This window comes from Typopeltis vanoorti, chromosome 9 (genome assembly GCF_054136105.1).
Source record: "Typopeltis vanoorti isolate ZY-2024b chromosome 9, IOZ_Tvanoo_1.0, whole genome shotgun sequence".
Lineage (NCBI taxonomy): Eukaryota > Metazoa > Arthropoda > Arachnida > Uropygi > Thelyphonidae > Typopeltis > Typopeltis vanoorti.
Genome location: NC_143557.1, coordinates 68,306,040 through 68,330,000, shown reverse-complemented (window position 1 = coordinate 68,330,000; position 23,961 = coordinate 68,306,040). Strand labels below are relative to the sequence as shown.

General features: G+C 35.6%; 1 protein-coding gene across 1 annotated transcript in view; it reads left to right on the top strand.

The window, feature by feature from the left end:
• Positions 1-23,961, top strand: part of LOC150103126 (E3 ubiquitin-protein ligase AMFR-like) — a 294,346-nt gene that overhangs the window by 44,048 nt on the left and 226,337 nt on the right. The window contains exon 3 of the mRNA XM_090397349.1: positions 14,981-15,145. Coding sequence (XP_090253475.1) covers positions 14,981-15,145 — 165 coding nt within the window. The remainder of the gene's footprint in view (positions 1-14,980; positions 15,146-23,961) is intronic.

Genomic DNA, 23,961 nt, shown 5'->3' with positions numbered 1-23,961 from the left:
TTTGGCATCTCTGCTGATATCCCATCAGTCCCTATTGACAAGTTCTTATTCAATTTGTGAAAGAGCTATAATACCTCATCCTCATACACCTGATTGTCTTCATCCACTGACGAGGTAGCAGTGAGTTCAATGTTGCATATACCAGGTTGATAGCTTTTAGCAAAATGGGCATGTATTAGCTCAACAATCTCTTCTGCATCCATCGTCCTCATACCATCTGCATTCAGTGGAGTTATTCTTTCATATTCTGTTCACACTCAGACTTAGCTTTCCATACAACATTTTTGACTTTTCTAACCTGCTGCTTATAATTTTCATAAGTGACTTCATCCTTATGCACAGCGTTCAGATAATTAAAGTCCCCCATTATGATTACTTGTTTCTCATCCATCATCTTTTTATTTGGTAATGCATTTCTTTGCCACTAGCAACCAATTTGCTAGGTCTATAACAGCTATGTATTTGATGGCATTTGACTTCACCTCACACCAAATGGTTTAAAACTCGTACTGCATGAAAAACTGTTACTAGTATTACAGTCATAGTATTACAATCCACTCTTAAGTGGATTCAAATAATCTAATATCATTAGTAGCACACCCTCTCTCCTTCCTAAAAATACTGTACCCTTTACACTCGATACCAGTTGGTATGTCTGCTTCTGATAGCCAGGCCTCACTAATACCTAACAATATGATGTCCTAGTGTATTGTCCAAGGCAACAAACACTCTACCCCCTTTGTTTCTGATACACCTAGCAATCGTGTACAGACAAACGTTACCTGCATGCTTTTTTGTATACTCTTCTCTGTAGGCTGTGACACAGTTAGACAATCTGCAGCTCTCTTTTCTTTTCTAGTAGACTTATACAGACACCTTTGCGCATGCTTGATAGGTCAAACCAGATGAACACAAAATTCGTTCTCTCATCATAATTATTTCCATAATAATACCCATTCCTATCATTAACACAGTTATGTAACATTGTCGCTCTTATACACATACATTCTCACAATTCCTCCCATTATAATTCAGTTTACCTGATTCTATGTTAGGTCTCATAGCAATTAATAATTTTTCAAAGCTCTTGATACCAAATGCATTGAAGTGTAGGCTGTCCGTCCTATACAGATCCATTTTTCCCTCAAACTCATTCCATACATCCAAAAACTTGCATCTATTCTTTCTACACCGTTTATGCATCGAATCATTTGCCATCATAGCTCTTCTTCTTAACTCATTTCTGCCATATCTTGGTAGTATACTTATGACTTTCACTTTCTCTTCACTCTCACATCTTCCAACAACCTTTTCATATCCTCTTCCATACTGTATTTATCACTAGTTAACATTGTGGGAAGGCTTATGTGTTCGTCGCACATGTTGATTAGATTTTAGCTGTATAGATGTGAACACAAATTGATAAGAAAATAACTATTTATTAACTTAAATGCTAATATTTCACTTTTATTATATCCAGAATCTTTCGAACACACAAACACAGTTGTTACAGTAACGAGACAACTGCAATACGGTGTAACAGTGGGACTAGTATGAGTCATTATAGCATGCAATACAAAGACTAAAGTCCTAATTAGGTGCCGTCTAAGTTTAAAAAAAAAAAATAATAAAATAAAAATAAAATTTAAAAAAATATTAATTCGGTCTTAGGATGACTGTCGCCCAAATCTTTGGTAGATTTATACAACCATACTTGTTGAGGTTTGGAGTATGTTTCAAGGCTTCTGTTGATTCCAGGAACAACCTCTCTGACTTGTAAAAGCTTCTGTGCAGGACTTTTTTTTCCCATTTGATCCTGTGTGCAGGGGGTATCCAAAGCATGGTCTGCCAGACCTGACTTACCATAGCGAAAGTCCCGGATGCATTTTTTGTGTTCATTGAGGCGGATGTCCACAGTTCTTCCTGTCTGTCCATAGTAGGCTCGATGACATGAACAGGGCACTTCATAGACTCCTGGATGTGATAAAAGAGAGAATCTGTCCTTAGGTGAACGGATAAGAGTTGCCAATTTCACATAAGGTTTAAATACGGTGCATAGTTGGTGTTTGTTAAGCACCCTAGATATCTTTTCAGACGAGTCTTTAATGTATAGGATGGTGACAGTTTTGTTGTAGTCTTCTGTGGTAGACAGTGGGGGGGGGGATTTTTGGGGAGCATTTAGTATTTTATCTATCCTATGGATAGATAAAATACTAAAATAATAATATAGATAAAATAGACTAAAAGAAAGGAGTATTTTATCTATCTTATGGGGATTATAGTCATTGGTCAGGAAGGTTGTGACGCAGGTGAGAAAGTTCAGCACTGAGAGCAATGTCATTGGAACAAATTGCTCTAGCTCTGTGGGTTAGTGTTTTAAGATACCATATTGTTGAGAAGGGTGATGGTGTGATTGTTTGTGAAATATCTCCCTTTATGTGTGGGTTTTCTATAAACCGGGAATGAGAACCTTCTGGAAGACATGTGATTAATGTGTCCAGAGAGGGCAGACAGCTATTGGCTTCTAGTTCCATTGTAAAGTGGATTTTAGGGTGCTGGCTATTTAGATGCCCTAAAAATGTATTCAGTGTGTCTAGGCCATGTGGCCAAATAGCAAACACATCATCAACATAGCATAGCCAGAGACTAGGTTTGAGAGGGGCTGTATTGATAGCTAGCTTTTCCAGATGTTCTATGTAGAAGTTGGCTAAGGTGGGGGGAATTCCATAGCTTTTCCCATCTAATTGTTTGTATATTTTCCCTTTCCATGTAAAATAACCTGCCTGTACTTTGAATTTAAATAGCTGAAATATATCACGGGGAAATTGTGAATTTAGTAAATTAAGGGTTTCAGTTAATGGTGCATTCGTGAATAATAAGGTGATATCAAAACTCACCATTCAGTCTGAACTTTCTAAGTGTGGTTTTCTAAAATACTCTTTAGGTGGGCAGAATTTTTAACAAAAAGAGGGAGATTGTTAGTGCAAGTGGTTAGTAGTTTGACTAAATGTTTAGCAAGTTTATATGTGGGACTGTTTATACTATCTACAATAAGGCATAAAGGTATGCCTTGTTTATGAATTTTTGGAGCTCCATATATCCTGGGTGTTTTAACGTGGAAGGGCTTGAGCTTGTTGACTGTTTCTTTAGGCCAGGAAGTGACTTTGTTCAATAATTTGCACACCTTATTCTTTTGCGAGTTGGTGGGATCTCGATCTATAATTTGATATGTTGACTGGTCTTGGAGAAGTGTGTGCATTTTACTTTCATATTCTTGTGTCCATCACTACCGTTGCGTTTCCTTTGTCTGCTTTGGTTATGGTAATGTGGTTATTATTGTGTAGCTCTTTTAGAGCCATGATTTCTTTATGTGAGATATTATTATTTTTTTTTTAACTTAGGTGGTGCCTAATTAGGACTTTAGTCATTGTGTTGCATGTTACAATTACTTATACTAGTCCCACTGTTACACTGTATTGCAGTTGTCTCGCTACTGTAACAAACTGTGTTTGTGTGCTCTGAAGATGCTGGATATAATACCAGCGAAATATTAACATTTAAGTTAATAAATAGTTATTTTCTTATCAATCTGTGTTCGCATCTGTACTGTTAAAATCTAATCAACATATCACTAGTTAAGTTGATTTTACCTACTAGAATTACTATCTCTTTTTTGGTTTTCTTTTTTGTCTTTCAATTGCATGTAGTATATTTTTAATTTTTGCCACGGGAAAACTTGTAGTTATAATCCGCTGATTAGTGGCGCTGATGATTTGATAGTTGGCATATCAATTAACGTCCTTCTTTTTGCAGTCAACTTTACTTACCTGATTTTCATTAAGCACTAACTTACCTGATTCCATGCTTTGTTTTTCATTTTGCTGTTTAACTTTCTTATTTTCCCTGTGTTCCTTTAAATGCTGCCCAGTTTTCTGTAATTTCTGTATCGTCTGTCTTCTAATCTGCTTTATCTCTGAGATTTCAGAGGTTGAATATTTTCAATATCATCTTTAGTGGGAAAGCTTTCTTGTTAGCATTCTGTTTCATGTGTGTTTTTGGTGCCATTTTAAGCTATATTTAATATTGCAATACCACAATACAAATATGTTCTAAAACACTAAATAATCTAAAAAACACAAAAAATCTACTTTAACACTTTGAATTCTAGACCTTCTGTAAGTATATATACATATCAATATATACGTTGATAGGACTCAAAGTGTTAATTGTTATGCTAATGTACTATAAAACACTAATTTTCTTTAAAAAAAAAAATGCAATCAAACAGATAAACATCACGAATCTTACATAAGTTTGCAGTTAAATATGGGGGGAGAGGGAATACATATGTCAGCAGAATAGATTTGTGAGAAGATATGGACCATATTTTCTGACCTGAAAAGAGATTAGAGTTGTATTTTCATATTGAATTTATAATAGATTTTGGATAGTTTAGGTATTTCAAGAATAGAACCAAGATGAAGCCAACTACAAAGCATTGAAGCAGTATCAGCATATAAAAACGCAACTAAGAAAATCATGGGGAAGTTTGACAAATTTCCTGCAGGTTATCTTCCTAATGTTCAGTATATTTAAACTGGAAAAACATTCATTTCAGTTTTTGTTTTAATTTCAATGTTTTTGCAGTTAAATATTAAAAAAAATAATGTGATGAATGGTAGTATTTATTTATAAAGATCTAGAGATTTTTTTTATATTGCTTGGGTAAAAAGTAAATTATACTTAAAAAGAAATTATATTATTCTTTAATCCTTTACCTAAATGTAAAGGATTTGTAAAGTTTGCATTTGATGCGTCCTCACGATTAGTTATTTGTATATAGAGGCTGTTGACTTCACATCGCTTGCCTCAATATCTGATAATGTAAAGTATAGTTCCTTTTGGACATGCGTTGCTATGTATTATGGGAAGGGTCACTAGCCAGACTGGTTTTGATCTTTATTGAGGTACTGTTGAAGTACAGGAGTGGGTACCTCTCCAAAAACTGAGTGATCTATAAGATCACTAAATCCCACTGACTGACCCTAAAGGATCACTACTCAACTCATCAGTACTGATCTAAATTGCTAGTGCAGGAAACTTAGTGGTCACGCTAAGTGATAGGTGCAAAAAAAAACCCTACAGAACAGAGCCCCACTATTCCCCAAGAAAGCAAGCCCAAAGACAAACATTATTAAACATCATCAGTGAGAGCCAGTTCCTGAAAGATACCGTAGTTATGAGTTCTGCATTAATTCATCTTCCATATACGAGTATCAAAAAAGTATATTAAAATTCTTTGGATTGGAGATATATATAAAACTTGGTTACTAATTAAAATATCTACTACATGAAATTGTATACTTGTTTCATTTCCAAAGTATACGCAAACAAAGTTTGAATACAAAATATTTTCACGACTAGGCTACTTGTATATAGAGCTGTTGACTTCAGTTGCCTTATTATCTCATAGTGCAAAGAACACTTCTTTTGGGACATGTATATTGCTATGAATTATGGAACTTCTGCATGTGTGACTTACACAGCCTTACACTTCTAACCATTTTAAAACAATCCTGTGGCCAGACTGTTAGTCTATTCAAATCATTCTGCAGGACTTATACATCATCTTTATGAACTGTTTCCTTCACCAGCTTAACATTATCAGCAAATAGCTAGATTTCAGTATCATTAATGTACATATTTAATAGCATCAGATCAAGTACTGAACCTTGGGGCACACCACTGGTCACCTGCTTCTCTTCAGCTATGCCAACAGCGCTCTAATGCCCATTCATGACATACCAGCATGTTCACGATCATGGAGCAGATCTCCACTGCTCCAGCTTACATAATAGCGTTCCATGCAGAATCATACTGAATGTCTTTGCAAAGTGTTGCATTGCCACCTAGTTGGCTAAGTGGATAGCATACCCACTCTCTAACCCAGGGTTTCTCAAATTGTGTTCCGTGATGTCAATGATCAAGATGTGTATTTTTAAACTTGAAAGTAATTCAGGAAAGGAAATACCACTGTTTATGACCGGTCATAAAAATTGCCTGCAAGCCGATTACAACAATGGGCAGCATATCCTCTGTTCTCAAAACTGAACGAAATAACACCTGTGTTTGCAAATGTTAGTGGCCAATCAGCAAGGAAATGTAAAGAAAATTTTTCCACTGAAATTGAAGATCAAGGTAGTCTGTATCCGGTTCTCAAATCTAGTAATACTGAATACTTTCTTTGCAAATTCATATTGTAGGGTGAAAGTGTTTGTTTCGAAACTGCAGTGCCGTGATTTTTTAAAAGTAATAGGCCTACAGATTTAAATTTTAATCAGTGGCGAATTCTCCATGCTTGCTATGCTCTGCGCAAGCTCATTAATTGAGAAAGAAGTAATATTTATTTGTTAATAAATGCATGCATTTATAAGCATTCTATTTAGGCTTTTATTTTTGTAAGCTTGCTCGGCAATAATTGAGCTTTGTGTTGTGTATCGAAGGCCAACGCTAGTCAAGCTACCTTGGCTTGCTCGGTTGTGGGAGCATCCAGGTCCTCGCTTCAGCACTGTAATTTCATGCACGCACATAGCCATTTCCACTTCCTCCACGTCATCTCACCCTGTTGCTTAAACACTGGCCATAAGCAGTCAAAGTAGCTCTAGCCAATGAGCTTCAGCCAGCCTTTACAAGTGTACGTGTTGCTTGGGAAAATTAAGTTACAACCAACTTTTTATGACGATGTTATTGACCAGTTCATAAATAAGAACTGTAGGGTAGAATTTGTATTCAAGTAGCTAAATTGAAAAAGATGAATATAGTTTGTAAAATAAATGTATTATAAGTAGCAAATTTATGTTAGGGGAAATGCCCTTTAGCACACATGTATACCTCAATTGTTTACCATATAAAACGTTTATTGTTGAAAATTGTCCTCGTTTCTGCCAGGAAAGTGCATTAGAAATCATAAGTGTGTTCATCTCAAACTGAGCACTTTATTTTCTGGCGAGTTACATACAATATGTAATGCTTGCTTTTTTGTGTAAAAAAATTATTTTTATAGTAATGCAACGAAAGGGAAAAACCAACATTGAAACCAAAATTAATTTTTCTCGAAGAAAAATATTCAAAATCTTGGATCGGTTGAAAAATGGAGAAAAACCAGGAGTTTTTGCAGGGACTTTGAATTTAAAAGAATCAACAATTCAAACAATCAAACAAAATGAACATAAAATCCGAGAAAGTGTTTATTGCTAGGTCAACGATAAGTGCAAAATGCATTGCTCGTGTATGCGATATACTAATGGAGAAATCTCTAATGATTTCGATAGAAGATTGCTCCTCAAAAGAAAATTCCTATGGATGGAAATCTTATTAAACAAAAAATTCTCAAAGTTTATAAACATTTATAGTGCAGGCCAGGTGTTCAATGCAGATGAATCCAGGTTATATTGGAAAAAAGTGCAAAAATGCACCTATATTTCGAAAAATGAAAAATCAGCTCCTGGATCCAAAGTTTTCAAAGATAGAATTACTCTACTGTTTTGTAGTAATGCATCAGGTGATTACATGACAAAACCAGTGTTTATTAACCAATCCTCAAATCCTTGTGCTATGAAAGATTAAAATATGCACAATTTTATTTTGCCTAAAACATTTATGCATTATGTGCAATGAAGTTTAAGTACAATTTGTAATTTTTATACTATGTATTTGTTTCATAGTTTATATTCTTAACCCCTTAACGTACCAATTAAAAATCAGAAAGCGATTGTGATTTGAGAGGGTGATTTGCTGGATCAAATTCATCATTATTTGAAAAAAATGATGAATTTGTGCAAACGCAAACGAAATAGCCAATACACACCATTGGCAACTTTTCTCGGCTGAAAAGAAATAGGCACTAGATTATCTAGCATCTATATTCGGTTGTATTTATATGTGAAACCAAAATTCAAAATCAGTTTTGGTGCAATAAACAAAAGACGTGTCACAGATGTCTTTGTATGTTAAGGGGTTAACTTACATGAATTACCTGAATTAGATAAAAAATATATTTTTTGTTGGATATGTCATTGTTGTTTATATAATTTAAAAAAAAAAAAATATTTTGGAACATAGCCCTACTTTTTCTATGTGATCAGAGAACTCGCATAACGTGATTTATATAATGAGGCATTTCTGCGGAACCTAACATTCGCGTTATACGAGGGTTACCTGTACATAGTTTTAAATGGTCAGTAATTCATTATTCCGCTAATCAGACTTCAATCACACCTCTCATTCCCTGAATGATAACAAGAGCAAGCGTGAATTTCAAGACCAACATTCGCCCCTGATTTTAATACGAATAAGAGACAAGGGACTTTGTTTAATTTTGGTGTTAAGAAATCTCTTATTTGAAGGTGTTTGTGACGCAACAACAGATAGTAATTCATCCACCTCCAGCCTACAAAGCAATCTCCAGGATGTACAAAAGGAGGGGAAAACTACCAGCACACAAGAGAAAAAGTCTGCATTCACTCATAAGTACTTACAATAATATTACAAATTTTTGGTGATCAGAATGGGATATGTCAATGAAAATCAGCACAAATTAATTTAATTACTGCTACAAGATTTCATTAGTCCAGTGATTGATAACTGAATGATAACAAGAGCAAGTTAAATTTTATATGTTAAATTTTATATGTTAAAGCAAGTTAAATTTTATATGACAAATATAAAATTACATTTAAATGTAATTTTATATTTGTCGACATGTCGCACCGTATACATAAGTGTACTAATACTCTTTATGATTATGCTGTAATTAATTATTAATATTGTAATTTATTAATTATTAATACATTACAAAATAACCAAGGTGTTCCGTGAAAATTTCAGGATTTGTGAAGTGTTCCGTTGCAGGAAAAATCTGGGAAACGTTGCTCTAACCAATAGGGTCTAGATTTGAATCTCACCAGGGCATTAATCTTTGTAGAAGCCTGCTCTGGACAAGCTTCTGTAGCTCCCTTGAGTTTGAGACTAGTCTTGGGAAAAAAAATCTAACATTATGTTGTAGCTCTTATCCAACTTAATTGTCACTTGACTATTGGAAATGATTTATTGAGACAAGATCTCCTTCTTGACAAAGCTATGCTGTTATCCATGGAATATCATATTCCTGTTCACACATTCCTGAATTTTGAATATAACCAGCTTTTCTATTACCCTAACCCTAACCAGTCTATAATTTGCTACATCTCTCTCTCTCTCTTGTAACCTTTATTGCTGCAACTTAAATTGAAAAGCCTGGTTAGGGACACTACCATTTCTGTTATACTTTCTTGTAATAACATATGGGCTAATAACATCCATTCTCATGCCTGTATTCACATTGAGATTTCTTAATATCCTAAACATCTTCAATATTCGTGTATAATACTAATTCCTTTCACCTTCAGCATTTATCAAGGTTATTTCTACATAATGATTTTTTTCTTTTACTTGCCACATGGTAAAGATTGCTTTGGGGATTTCATTTTGAGTACTCAACTCATTTCTTCCCCTATTCTAATTATTTGTTTCAATGTCATTGTGGTCACCCATTTTTTTGCTTGTGCTTTAATTAATTTTTCCACTGAAATTGAAGATCAAGGTAGTCTGTATCAGGTTCTCAAATCTAGTAATACTGAATACTTTCTTTGCAAGTTTGCATTGTATGGTGAAAGTGCTTGTTATTTTGTAATGTATTAATAATTAATTATTAATTTGTATTACTCATCTTGTTTCTCCTTATATTCTCTCCAGAACTTTTTTTACATCTCCTTCTTAATAATGCTACTTATCCATTTAACTCCTACCTGATTTATCTTCTTGACACTGGATAAGCTACCTAATACTGTTTTCCTAATACTGTTTCTCTTTCAGTATCTTATGTCATGGAACTTCTACAAGCTGCTATCTGAGTTTGTTATAATCACCAGATCTGTAATTTCACTTAATTGAAATTTTCACTTGCTTAGCTCTCTTCCATCTAAAGACTGCACGACTGCTCTTGCCAATCAGACCAAACTGGTTACTTTGGTTATGAACAAATTTTCTTATGCTGTTGCTGGATCCAACATACCCAAACCCTGGTTCCTTTCTCTCACGTGCTGTTTTAGATAATTCTCTCAGTAGTTACATAATTCCATTTCCTTCCATCTATCTTCCTTTTTCTCATTCCAGTTTTATCTCCATAGTTGAAATCTTCAATAATGATTAATCTTCCTATACTCATTGAGCTAATTTGTCAGTGTAGCTCCATTTGTACTCTTCCCCTCCCCCCCCCCCCTCCCCCACAAAAAAAAAAAAAAAGCCTGTAACAGTCATCTACATATTTTGTTCTGTTGGCTTTCATCTTACATCAGATTGCTTCCCTCACCATTATTCTTAATGAAATTTTAGGAAATGAAATAAAAGCATATAAAGTAATGCAACCATGTTTATTGAAGTTAGGAGTGTGCTTCATTGCCTTGCAAAAATGGCATGGATTCATAAGGTATTTTATTTAGCATTGCTTTCTTTCATTTAATTCTATGTGAAGGAATTAAATGAATATGCTCATAGCATGGTCTGCTAATTCTGACTTGCAATAACAATCATAGTATTATTTATTTTATTTTTTTGCAAGGAAGAACTTAACAGCTCTTTCTGTCTGTTCAAAATGGGCCAGGTTACATGCATAAGGCACTCGATATACTCTTGGATGTGTCAAAAATTGAAGTTTGTCTTTAGGAAGTGCTGGTTTGAATCCAGTAAAATATCACCAGACTTGTAACTTTGATTGTGTAGAAAATCTATAAATCTACTATTATTTATTTAAACATTTGGAATAGTTTTGGATGACTCTTTTATTTGATATAGGTCATTTGTCTCCTGAAGTAGTAATGACATTTCAGAGACATCAGGGTAGCTTCCATTTGTGTGGTTGGTCTTATCTTGCAGTTGTATCATTTCAAAGATAGCGTTTTTGTTTTATGCTTTATATGTAGTGACCTATAACTTCTGTTGTTCTTTGAGATGTGATGCCCTGATAACGATTTTCAACTCATTTTCACAACACATACGTATTATCTGTATTGAACAGATGAATGAATTTCTTTTCTATATGTAGAGAGGGAGATCATTCTCTTCTTCTTACTAAGACATCTAGAATGCCAATTTGCATCTTTGAAATTGAAGAATTTTTTCTCTGCTGAGGGTATGTCCAGGTAATAAGATATTGATGTGTCATATCCATCATCATCATCATCAAATTCCTGCTATGTACCCTCAAGGGGTGTACAGGATATGATAGTACTACATGTAAAATTTACATCATTATTAATTTCCTATCTACAATTTTCCTCCAAATCAGTCTGTTACTTGTCAAGACTCCAACATTATCTGATCTTATATTTCTATCATCTAAGGCACTTTGGACCGTATCAATCCACCTATATCTTGGTCTTCCTCTGGGTCGTTTTCCTACCAACCTGGCAGAGAACACTCGTTTTGCTAATCTTTCCTCGCCCATTCTGTTTAAGTGACCATACCACCTGAGATTAGCTCTGCTGACGCATTCCTGGATGCTGATAATGTCAAGTTCTTTCCTAATATCCTCATTTTTAATATGATATTGCCATTGATGCCATCTGTTCACGCCTATAATCTTTCTCAGGACTCTCGTATCTGTGGTCTCTAGTCTTTGGTCAAGTGTTTTACTTCTGACCCAGCTCTCAGATCCATAAGTTAAAACTGGTTTGAACACTGTCTTGTATACAGCTAATTTAGTGTTCCGACTAATTTCTCTCTTATTCCATATGAATTTATTCAATTTACTTCCCACCATACCAGCTTTGCTGATTCTGTTGTCTATTTCTATATTTAATTTACCATCTTCAGTAAAAATCATGCATAAATAGCTGAAATGTGTTACTTGTTCCACAGGTTCTTCATTCACAACACAGTTGACATTTTCAATGATTCTGCCTATTTTCATTGTCTTTGTCTTTTTATTGCTGACCTTCATACCATATCTATTACAACAGCTATTCAATTTAGTCAGAGAATCTTGCAGACTTGTAGCAGATTTATTTAGAAGTATAACATCATCCGCATAAAGCAAAGAGCTGACATTAACATCTCCAATTTTGATATCATGTTTAATACCACTTTCCTTCATAATGTGATCCATATAGATAATGAATAACAGAGGCAATAATATCCTTGTCTCACACCAGATTTAACATTAAACCATCTTCCTGTACTTCCTTCAGTTCTAACTGCTGACTTAAAACTCAAATAAAGACTAAGTATTGCTTGATATAATGCCCCATTGACACCATATAACTGCAGCGTATTGAATAGCTTCTCTCTTGGCACCTTGTCATATGCCTTTTCCAAATCGACAAAACTTAAATACAGATCTTTGTTATATTCCCATGCTTTCTCAACTATTTGTCGTAAAGTGAAGATCTGATCCTGACAGCCTCTATTTGGCCTGAATCCAGCTTGTTCTTCACCAAGCTTTTCTTCCACAATTCTTCTCAACCGTTTCTCAAGTATTCTTGCATAGATCTTGCCAGGAACACTCAGTAGGGAAATACCTCTGTAATTCTCACATGCAGTTTTATTTCCCTTTTTATATATGGGTACTATGAGAGCTCTACTCCAATCATCGGGAATTCGTCCCTCTGTCCAGGCCTTCTGAACTATGCAGTGCAGCCACTGTAAGACTCTCACACCACCATACTTCAGCATTTCTGGTCGAATATCATCTACTCCTGCTGCCTTTCCACATTTCAAGCCTTTGATGGCTTTTTCTACTTCAAGTATGGATATGTATTCCTGACTGCATGCCTGGTCAGTGTTTTTTACCACTGCGCTGTCATCACTACTTGTTTCATTTCAAAGTTTTTCAAAGTAATTACTCCATACTTCAAGGATATCTTTTTCTCCCATTTTCATGTCACCGTTATCATCTCTAACTCCTTTCACAGCACTCTTTCCTCCATTCCTAAGCTTCTTCAACAACCTCCAGAATATTTTGCCACCTTCTTGATATTTATTTTCTGTATATTTGCCAAAGTCCTCTCATGACTTTTTTTAGCTAGTTTTACACAGTGTTTAGCATTCTTGCATTTGTCTCTATATTCTCTAAGAGCACAAGCTGACTTATTTGACAGGAACTTTTGATATGCTTTCTTCTTTTCCTTCACTGCCTCTTTAACTTCCTGTGTCCACCAGGGCATTCTGATTTTTTTATCCTTGCAGACAACCTCACCACATGCCTCTCTGGCAGAATCAATCAATGTTTTCTTCAAGGCTTGCCACTGAATCTCCAAGGTTTGATTCCTGTTCTCAAACTCTTTCATTTTTTCTTCAATAATCTTTGTGTATTTTAGTCTACAGTTCACATCTGAGAGCTGCTCAACTTTTATTCGCTTTAAAACTTTCTTACATGTTATTCTTTTCAATATGAAATTCAATTTCATCTTGCTAAAGCCTAGATAGTGATCACTTCCAATTTCAAATCCTCTGTACACCCTGGTGTCCTGCACCAGGGAGAAAACATCACTATCAACAATAACATAGTCAATGATACTTTTCTTATTCCTAGCCTCCTCTCTCCATGTGAATTTGTGCACATTTTTATGTTGGAACATGGTGTTAGTAATAACCAGTCCATGTCCTGAGCAGAAATCCAACAGATATTTGTCATTATTATTAGCTTTGCTCTTTTCTCCAAATTTTCCCAAAATATTTTTATATGTCTCACAATCATTTCCTACTCTACTATTTAGATTCCCAACAAGGACCAACTTTTCATTTTTCATTGTATCAGTGGCTTTTTCTAAAGCCTCAAAAAATTCCTCCACTTCTACCTTAGTAGAACCTTCTGTGGAACCATAGGCACAAATAAGTCTCATTGTCCAGTTCCCCATTCTCATAATTGCCCACATTACTCTACTTGAGACTGACTGCCATTCAAGAAGATTAGCCTCGTATTTTGTGTTGAATACTATGGCTACTCCTCCTTTTCCTTGATTGTCATTGCCTGAATATAACATTTTGTATTTATTGTTCAGAAAGATCTCACCAGTTTTGGTCTTTTTTGTTTCAGTCACCCCTATTATGTCGATCTTTTACTTATCTAGTTCCTCAGCTAGCTCTATTTCTTTGCCATTCAGGCTTCTTACATTGATAGTACCAATCTTTAACTCTGGTGATGTTGAGTTGGAGTTTGTTTTCAGATTTGTTCCAGTAGCTGACTTTTTGCTGTTCGCCCTGATTCCCTGGCGAAAACAACGGGGGCCTTGTTTAACCGGGCGACGCCCCAGCCGGCATGAAATTTTGTCATGTTGTACCATCATTTTTAATTTTGGTTTAACCAATAAGAATACAATTTGGTCGGCTAAATCCCAAATTGCCAGCCCATCCTCGTTCGTTCGGTATCCAAGTAGATACCCAACAGGGTGCACCACGAGCAGGTGAGGATTGGACATTAGGTCAGAAGCCCTGGTCGGTTCTCCGCATTCTTTTAAAGGCAATGTGGAGGTCTCCTCTCAGTTATACAGCTATATATTTGACCCTTAAGCACCCCTTGTGTCATATCCAGCCCTCAAAAATATGAGTATACTACATTGATGAACAAACATCACAAATTGTTTTAAGACTAAATACAGCCAATTAGAAATGCACTTGAACTTGATAGGTTGTACCGTTAGTGAAAATTTCATTTATGAACTCTGCAAGGAATGGTATTTTCCCATGAATGGAATTTGCCATTCTTGTAGAAAGAGGAATAATTACTGATATTAGTGCCTTTTTTGAAAGGTAATATAAGGAAAAGATTTTATTTCCTCATAAAGCAAAAAAAAAAAAATCAATCATTTTCATTGCAAATTAATATTTTAAATATGACATTGAATTATTGTTATGATTTTGATAATTTGATTGTATTTTGTTTCAGCACATCAAAGACAAATTTTGGAACTTTGTATTCTATAAATTTATCTTCATATTTGGTGTTATGAATGTTCAGTTCATGGATGAAGTCGTTCTGTGGTGCAGCTGGTTTTCTGTGTTAGGATTCTTGCATCTACTTGCACAACTTTGTAAAGATAGGTTTGAGTATGTAAGTAAAAAAATAAATAAAAAACAATATTTATATAATTTCAAAACACTTACTGATTATTTAGTAATCAGTTTTGTCCATGGGTGTATGTATTAAATTAAAGTCAATTTATTTTAGAAATTTGTGTAAACTAATATAGAATATAAAAAGAAACAAATTTATATGCTTGTTTATTCTCAATCTTTTGTGGTTTGGTTTACCAATCTGATTAATGAATGAACTATACTCTACACAGCGCAGCTGATATGAAATTCTACACCTTCAAAAAAAAAAAATCCATAGGAATGAGATGGGGGGGGGGGGTCTTTAATTTCCAGAAATATGTAAATATATTTTTAAATTTAGTACTTTTATGTTTAGCACATCATAAATTATGACAGTTGGGCTATAAGGTTTTCTAATCATGAAACTGTGTGTGTATATTGCTATGCAAAACTTGACTTTGGCTCTGTCATACAATCTGTTCTGGAATCTTTCTTTAGTATATATTGTTCCTTTTAGATTTAAATCAGGAGAATTCTTGGGGCATGTCGTTGTAAGCATTTAATGATTTTGTTATTTCCTGGGATACATCATCGAGCAGTGTTCAAGGTACTAAGACTAAAATAGTTCAGATTTCATTACTAGTTTTCTATTAAGATTTTTTCAGATATATCAGGCTTGCTGATATGATCACCTCTTATTTGTCTTCTAAAGCAGTTAACTGCATTATGCCATCTATAGCTTAGTCTTCATCATAGTCATTTTCTGGTGTACACCCATGGATGGGGGTGGGGGGGATATATGAGGGTGTGCTGAGAAGTTGTAATAATCACCATGAAGAAATTGAGGTAGAACCATGTAACTTACACATTATTCTACATGTTATTTTACATGAAGAATACAATATGCTGCTGCATCATTTGTAATCCTCTGTGAAAAAACTCTTTTCCTTGTTGCACCAATTGGTCTACTTTTGTCATTATTATTATTATTATTATTATTACGGGTATCTCCATGGAGTCAGTAGACTCATCGCGGGAGACCCAAACTAGCAAAACAATATCTGTCATATCTCTTCTTGAATTCATTTACAGATGAAGAGCTCACAACAAAGTCAGGCAATGAATTCCACTCATTCACCACCCTCCAGGCAAAAAACCTTGTTCTGACACCTTTGTTAACCACACTCTTCTTTAATTTCCAGAGATGACCTCTTGTTCTTCCATCACTATCACACAGCTGAAACATTTCCCCTGCATCAATCCTATAAAAACCTTTTAGTAATTTGAATGTTTCTATCATATCCCCTCTTCTTCGCCTATCAGCCAATCTCTGCAATCCACAAGCTCTCAATCTATCAATGTAGGGAGCATTTTTTATATCACTCACCAACTTGGTCACTCTTCTCTGAACCCTCTCCACAGCCTCCTCATCTCCAAGGAATCCAGGTGACCAGACCTGAGCACAGTAATCCAAATGTGGAAGTATCAATGCTTTATAAAGGGGAATAATAACCTCTTTATCTCTGGATGTCAGTGTGTTCCTCAACAACCAAGTAATCCTATGTGCAATCTTGGCCACCTTAGCAATGTGTCCTCTGAACTTCATCTCCTTATCTACCAATACCCCTAAGTCCCTAGCCTCATCAATCTCTTGGAGTACCTTTCCATCTATGTAGTACACAGCTGGTAATCTTTTAATCCCAAAATGCAAGAGTTTACACTTTTCCACATTGAACTGACATCCATTTTCTTTTGCCCATTTTACCAGCTTATTTAAATCCTCCTGCAAACTTTCAACATCAGCTTGATTTTTTATTGCACTACACAACTTTGCATCATCAGCAAACAACTGAATATCTCCCTTTAAGCCGTTTCCTATATCATTTATATACAAATTAAACAACATTGGCCCAAGCACAGAGCCCTGAGGCACACCACTGGTCACCTGCCTCATTCTGGACTCGGCTCCTCCATACACCACCTTATGGTATCTCTCCCTGAGCCATTCTCCTATCCATATCACCAATTTAATATCCATTCCCATCTGCTCCAATTTGCGTAACAGTGTTCTATGGGGTATCCTGTCAAAAGCCTTAGCAAAATCCAGAAGTACCACTGTGTAGCCAGTTCCTTTGTCCAACTCTGATGTTATTCTATTATGGATAGTTAATAGATTGCTAAGGCAGGATCTACCTTTAACAAAACCATGTTGGCCTCTATAGAGTATCATATCCTGATCCACCCATTCTTGAATTTTGTCTTTAACCAACTTTTCCAATACTTTTACCACTACTCCTGAGATGGTGATTGGTCTGTAATTCAATACTGCAGTTTTAGAGCCACCCTTATGCAAAGGAACCACTTTGCCTAACTTCCACTCCCTAGGGACCATACCAGAGTTCAAACTTAAATTAAATATCCAGGTAAGAGGGGTTGACAATTCATTTGCACATTCACGCAACACCCGAGCTGATATTCCATCTAAGCCTACCGCAGTGTTTGCATTTAAGTTTCGCAATATATTTAATACCTCTGATTCTTTAGCTTCAATTCTCACATTAGGTATTGCTATAGGTATAGAGATATCCTCACTTGGGTGATAGACTTTTGAGAAGTGATCACTCAGTAACTCGACTATTACATCTGATTTTGTCACCTCAATACCATCAGCACCCACTAAGGTTATCCTTCCGAAGTCATTCTTCCTCTTACTTGCCACATAGCGGAAGAACTCTTTGGGATTACCCTTGATCTCTTTGGCTAAGGTCTTCTCATAATCTGATTTAGCTTTTCTTACTATGCTGGTAACCTTCCTAGCTTGAGCCTTGTACTGCTCATGGGTATCCTGATCGCCCTTCTCCTTGTAAATTCTCCATAACATTTTCTTTTTTTGTAGTTCAAGCTTGATACTACTGCTCATCCATCTAATGCCTGCCTTGTTTGACCTCCTGACCATGGGGACACAATCTGATATTGCTTTCCTCAGATACCCACTGATTTTATCCCAAGCACTGCTAACATCTTTCCCTTGCAATATGTTCTGCCATGGGATGGCTGCAAGCTCACTCCGAAGCTTGTTATAATTGCCTAACCTGTAGTTTCGTACATACCCCTTCTTAATAGAAAAATCCACAGATTTTGCAACCTTCCAAGTCAATACCACATGATCGCTTTCACCAACTGGAGGTAACGAGGTCACCTTACTTATGCACATAACCTCTGAACCAATAACCAGGTCCAACACTCTCACACCACGTGTCCCTTCAGTTACGTGCTGTTTCAAGTAATTATCTCGTAGCAGATGTATGAACTCCATTTCCTTTTTGCTACGTGATATTTCCTCCTTCCAATTGATATCACCATAATTAAAATCCCCCATAATAATCACTAAGCCTTCACTCATTGCACTAAGTTGCTGATGCATGAATTCAATATCTCCCCCTGTACTCCCTGGCCTATAGCAGCATCCAACTGTATATTTGGTTGCGTTGGTCACTATTTCGCACCAGACTGCCTCAAATGAACTCTCATTCACATGTCTATCATCATGATATACTACTTTCTTTGGCTGCAACACATCAGCTATCATCAACAGTACTCCTCCTCCTGTTCTATCTTCTCTATCCTCCCTGAAAATACTGTACCCATCACATTCAAATTACTGACATGTACCCTCAAGGGGTGTACAGGATATGATAATACTACATGAAAAATTTACATCATTACTAACTTCCTATCTACAATTTTCCTTGAAATCAGTCTGTTACTTGTCAAGACTCCAATATTATCATTATCAGATCTTATATTTCTATCGTCTAAGGCACATTGTACCGTATCAATCCATCTATATCTTGGTCTTCCTCTGGGTCGTTTTCCTGCCAACTTGGCAGAGAACACTCATTTTGCTAATCTTTCCTCGCCTATTCTGTTTAAGTGACCATACCACCTGAGATTAGCTCTGCTAATGCATTCCTGGATGCCGACAATGTCAAGTTCTTTCCTAATATTCTCGTTTTTAATATGATATTGCCATTGATGCCATCTATTCACGCCGCTAATCTTTCTCAGGACTCTCATATCTGCGGTCTCTAGTCTTTGATCAGGTGTTTTACTTCTGACCCAGCTCTCAGATCCATAAGTTAAAACTGGTTTGAACACTCTCTTGTATACAGCTAATTTAGTGTTGCGACTGATTTCTCTCTTATTCCATATGAATTTATTCAATTGACTTCCTACCATACTAGCTTTGTTGATTCTGTTGTCTATTTCCATATTTAATTTACCATCTTCACTAAAAATCTTGCCTAAGTAGCTGAAATGTTTTACTTGTTCCACAGGTTCTTCATTCACAACACAGTTGACATTTTCAATGATTCTGCCTATTTTCATTGTCTTTGTCTTTTTATTTCTGACCTTCATACCATATCTATTACAACAGTTATTCAATTTAGTCAGAGAATCTTGCAGACTTGTAGCGGATTTATTTAGAAGTATAACATTGTCCGCATAAAGCAAAGAGCTGACATTAACATCTCCAATTTTGATATCATGTTTAATACCACTTTCCTTCATAATGTGATCCATATAGATAATGAATTACACAGGGGATAATGTACATCCTTGTCTCACACCAGATTTAACATTAAACCATCTTCCTGTACTTCTTTCAATTTTAACTGCTGAAGTACAACTCAAATAAAGACTAAGTATTGCTTTGATATAATGCCCCATTGATACCATATAAGTGTAGCGTATTGAATGGCTTCTCTCTTGGCACCTTGTCATATGCCTTTTCCAAATCGACAAAACTTAAATACAGATGTTTGTTATATTCCCATGATTTCTCCACTATTTGTCGTAAAGTGAAGATCTGATCCTGACAGCCTCTATTTGACCTGAATCCAGCTGGTTCTTCACCAAGCTTTTCTTCCACAATTCTTCTCAACCGTTTCTCAAGTATATTTGTATATATCTTACCAGGAACACTCAGTAGGGATATACTTCTGTAATTCTCGCATTCAGTTTTATTTTCCTTTTTATATATGGGTACTGTGAGAGCTCTACTCCAATCATCGGGAATTCGTCCCTCTGTCCAGGCATTCTGAACTATGCAGTGCAGCCACTGTAAGACTTTTATACCACCATACTTCAGCATTTCTGGTGTCTAATATCATCTGCTCCTGCTGCCTTTCCACATTTCAAGCCTTTGATGGCTTTTTCTACTTCAAGTATGGATATGTATTCCTGACCGCATGCCTGGTCAGTGTTTTTTATCACTGTGCTGTCAGCACTGCTTGTTTCTTTAGCAAATTTTCAAAGTAATTACTCCATACTTCAAGGATATCTTTTTTTTCCGTTTTCATGTCACCTTTATCATCTCTAACTCCTTTCACAGCACTGTTTCCTCCATTCCTAAGCTTCTTCAACAACCTCCAGAATATTTTGCCACCTTCTTGATATTTATTTTCTATGTTCTTGAATCCAAGACTTTTGTTTAGCTAGTTTTACACACTGTTTAGCTTTCTTATATTTGTCTCTGTATTCTCTAAGAGCACAAGCTGACTTATTTGCTAGGAACTTTTGATATGCTTTCTTCTTTTCCTTCATTTCCTCTTTAACTTCCTGTGTCTGCCATGGAGTTCTAATTTTTCTATCCTTGCAGACAACTTCACCACATGCCTCTCTAGATGAATCAATCAGGGTTTTCTTCAAGGTTTGCCACTGAATCTCCAAGGTTTGGTTCCTATTCCCAAACTCTTTCATTTTTTCTTCAATAATGTTTGTGCATTTTAGTCTACAGTTCACATATGAGAGCTGCTCAACTTTTATTCACTTTAAAACTTTCTTACATGTCATTCTTTTCAATATGAAATTCAATTTTATCCTGCTCAAGACTAAATAGTGATCACTTCCAATTTCAAATCCTCTGTACACTCTAGTGTCCTGCGCCATATCTTTTGTCTTCCACCAGGTCTTGTGATTTTTAATCGAAGCACTTGTTTTGTTCATCTTTTATTCAGCTTCAGTGATATATACCTTAGATTAGCCGTACTGAAATCTTGAATATTAACAGTGACCGAGTGCATTTGTGTAATATTATTATTTTTAATATGGCTGTGCTCCTGATGCTATTGCTTCACTCTCCTAATTATTCAAAACTATCTGTGGTCCCCAATATTTGATTAAACATTTAATTTCTAACCCAGCACTAATCCATAAATTAAAATTGGTTGGAAACAACTTTTCCCCATATAAATTTAACTCAACTTGCTTCTAACCATTAACCATACCAACATTATTCTATTATATATTTACATATTTATGAATTAAGATTTCACTTGATGGAATTTTTCAATTTATGGAGGGTGGGGAAAAGACAAGAGGGCATCCTAGGAAGCTGAGAATGAATCTGCTAAGAAGGGGTAAGGGCTAGATTTTTTTTGTCATAGGGTGGTGCGTGATTTGAATGGATTGCCTTCGGATGTTGTGAGTGAAAGCAGTGTGAATGAATTCAAGAATAAGTGTGATAGTTGGTGCATGTGGCCTCCCTTGATGAGTCCCTGACTCCCTGGAGGTTTCTCTTAATAATATTTAATTTGCTATCTTTACTAAAAATTGTGCCTAAATTATTATTATTGTACAGGCACCTCTATGAAGTCCAAAGACTTATCGTAGGAGACCCAATCTATCCACACAATCTATCATATCTCTCCTTGAACCCATTAATAGCAAAGCATTTGCAACTGACTCTAGCAACTCATTCCACTCATTCACAACTCTCCAAGCAAAAAATCTAGTCCTTTCATAGAATACCTTTCTATGCCCAATTCCAGTCATTCATTAAAGGAACTTTTTTTCCCCCCCCTTTCAGTCTGTTACAAAGTTTGTGGATCTTTGGCAGAGGATGTAGAGTTTTTCTTCCAGAAATACACGATTTTAACTCCCCATAGAAAAATTAGCCATACAACTCGCTGATAATAACTATGCAAGTTTGAGATTTCTGTGGTTTTGGAGATGTTCATATATTTTTTGGTATAATGTAAAAAATATTATTATTATTATATAGGTTTCTCCATGAAGTTAGAAGACTCATCATGAGAGATACATCATTCATACACTAGCCATTATTCACACAATGCCTATTATACTTCTCCCTAAACTTGTTCACTGATGAAGCAGTCACAACCACCTCTGGCAACCCATTCTACTCAATCACCACTTTCCAAGCAAAAAATCTAATCCCAACATCCATGCTACCCATACTTTTACCATAAGTGACCCTTGTTCTCTCTCTCTCTTCCTGTCCTGTATTGAAAACAGTCTTCGTGTCAATCCTATAAAACCCCTTTAATAACTTATATGCCTCTGTAATGTCTCTCTCTCTTTTTTTTTTTTTTTTTAATCACCAATCAGCTTGTTCTTGAAGCCCACAGACACTTAATCTATTCTCATAACGAGTATTCCATAGACCTGCCACAATCATTGTCACTCACCTCTGGATCCTTTCCACCACTTCTTCATCCTCAGTAATTTTACCTTATTTAACTGAAAACTACTAATTTTTCAAGCCAACATTTCTATTTCATCAAGAGTTTGATGGTGCAAAAACTATACAGGTTGATGTAACTTAAATGAAAGAAAGAAACAGCTCGGTAGATTAAAAATGAAGTAAGAAAATTCAGGGAGGCTTCAGAAACACTATGCACCCTATATTCAGTGCAACTTTAAGCCTTGTTTTTTATTACACTGAGTAAGAGTGCATACCATTTCTGAAGCCTCCTTGAATTTCCTCCCCTATCTGTAGTGCTAGCTAACTTATTTATGGAATCTTTTTTAAAGAAAGCCATATATATGATAAAGCTAAAAATTTGGCTTTAGAAGCTATTTTAACGGCCTACATACCAATATAAAATTCATTCTTGAACCTTAAATAACTGCAATAAATTATCTTTCCATGAATCTCCTAGTGGTATCTGATGATAAGACTTAATTTCTCAGTGTACAATTAGCCTAGTAGATTTCCAGTATGCTTATTCTCAGCATTACTTAGTCGATAGGCGATCAAAACACTGAGGAAGAACCTACAGCATCTACAATGTTATGGGGGTGGGGGATTAGTAACACTGCATGACCTCATAGTCATACTTCATCCCTTAATGGAAAGTGGCTCAAAACAATCAACAAAATTTTGAAAATTCCTCTCAAGATATCGACTAACAAATAAGAATTCAAAGGTGCAGTAATCTGACCTTGCATTCAAAATGCCATGACATGGAATAAAAGCCATGACATAAAAGTGGCTTTTATTCCACTTCACAAGATATCTAGATTCTTACAGCCTCCAGTTCCAAAAAACTAGGAATGTACAAGATTCTGAATAGATCTATATGTCAGAACATTTCAAGGATGTTGAATATAAAAAACAAGTCTGGATTAATCTTTTTACACAGCCGGTGTCAACCATCCAGTACTGTGGCAAAAAACAGAAATGCCTTACATCAAACATAACTGTTTTGTAAGGAAATTCAAGCAGCTTTCAGAAATGATGTGCACTCCAATACAGTACATTACAGCTCAGTACAATACAACCAAGGCTAGCACTGCAATTGGTTTTGGCCTTCATTCATCAAGAATTTATTCCATAGACCTGGGCTGTGACATGCATTACATTACAGAACGTGGCAATATCAACTATTTCCCCTACCTTCATGCTTTTCACTGTTTAGTTTAATTTTGAATCCATTGTATTCTTTCATTGCTTCCTTAGTGTGTTTTTCAACCTCTTTTTGTAACATTGATAAGCTCCTGGCGAACCCTGTCTGCTTTCAAAAC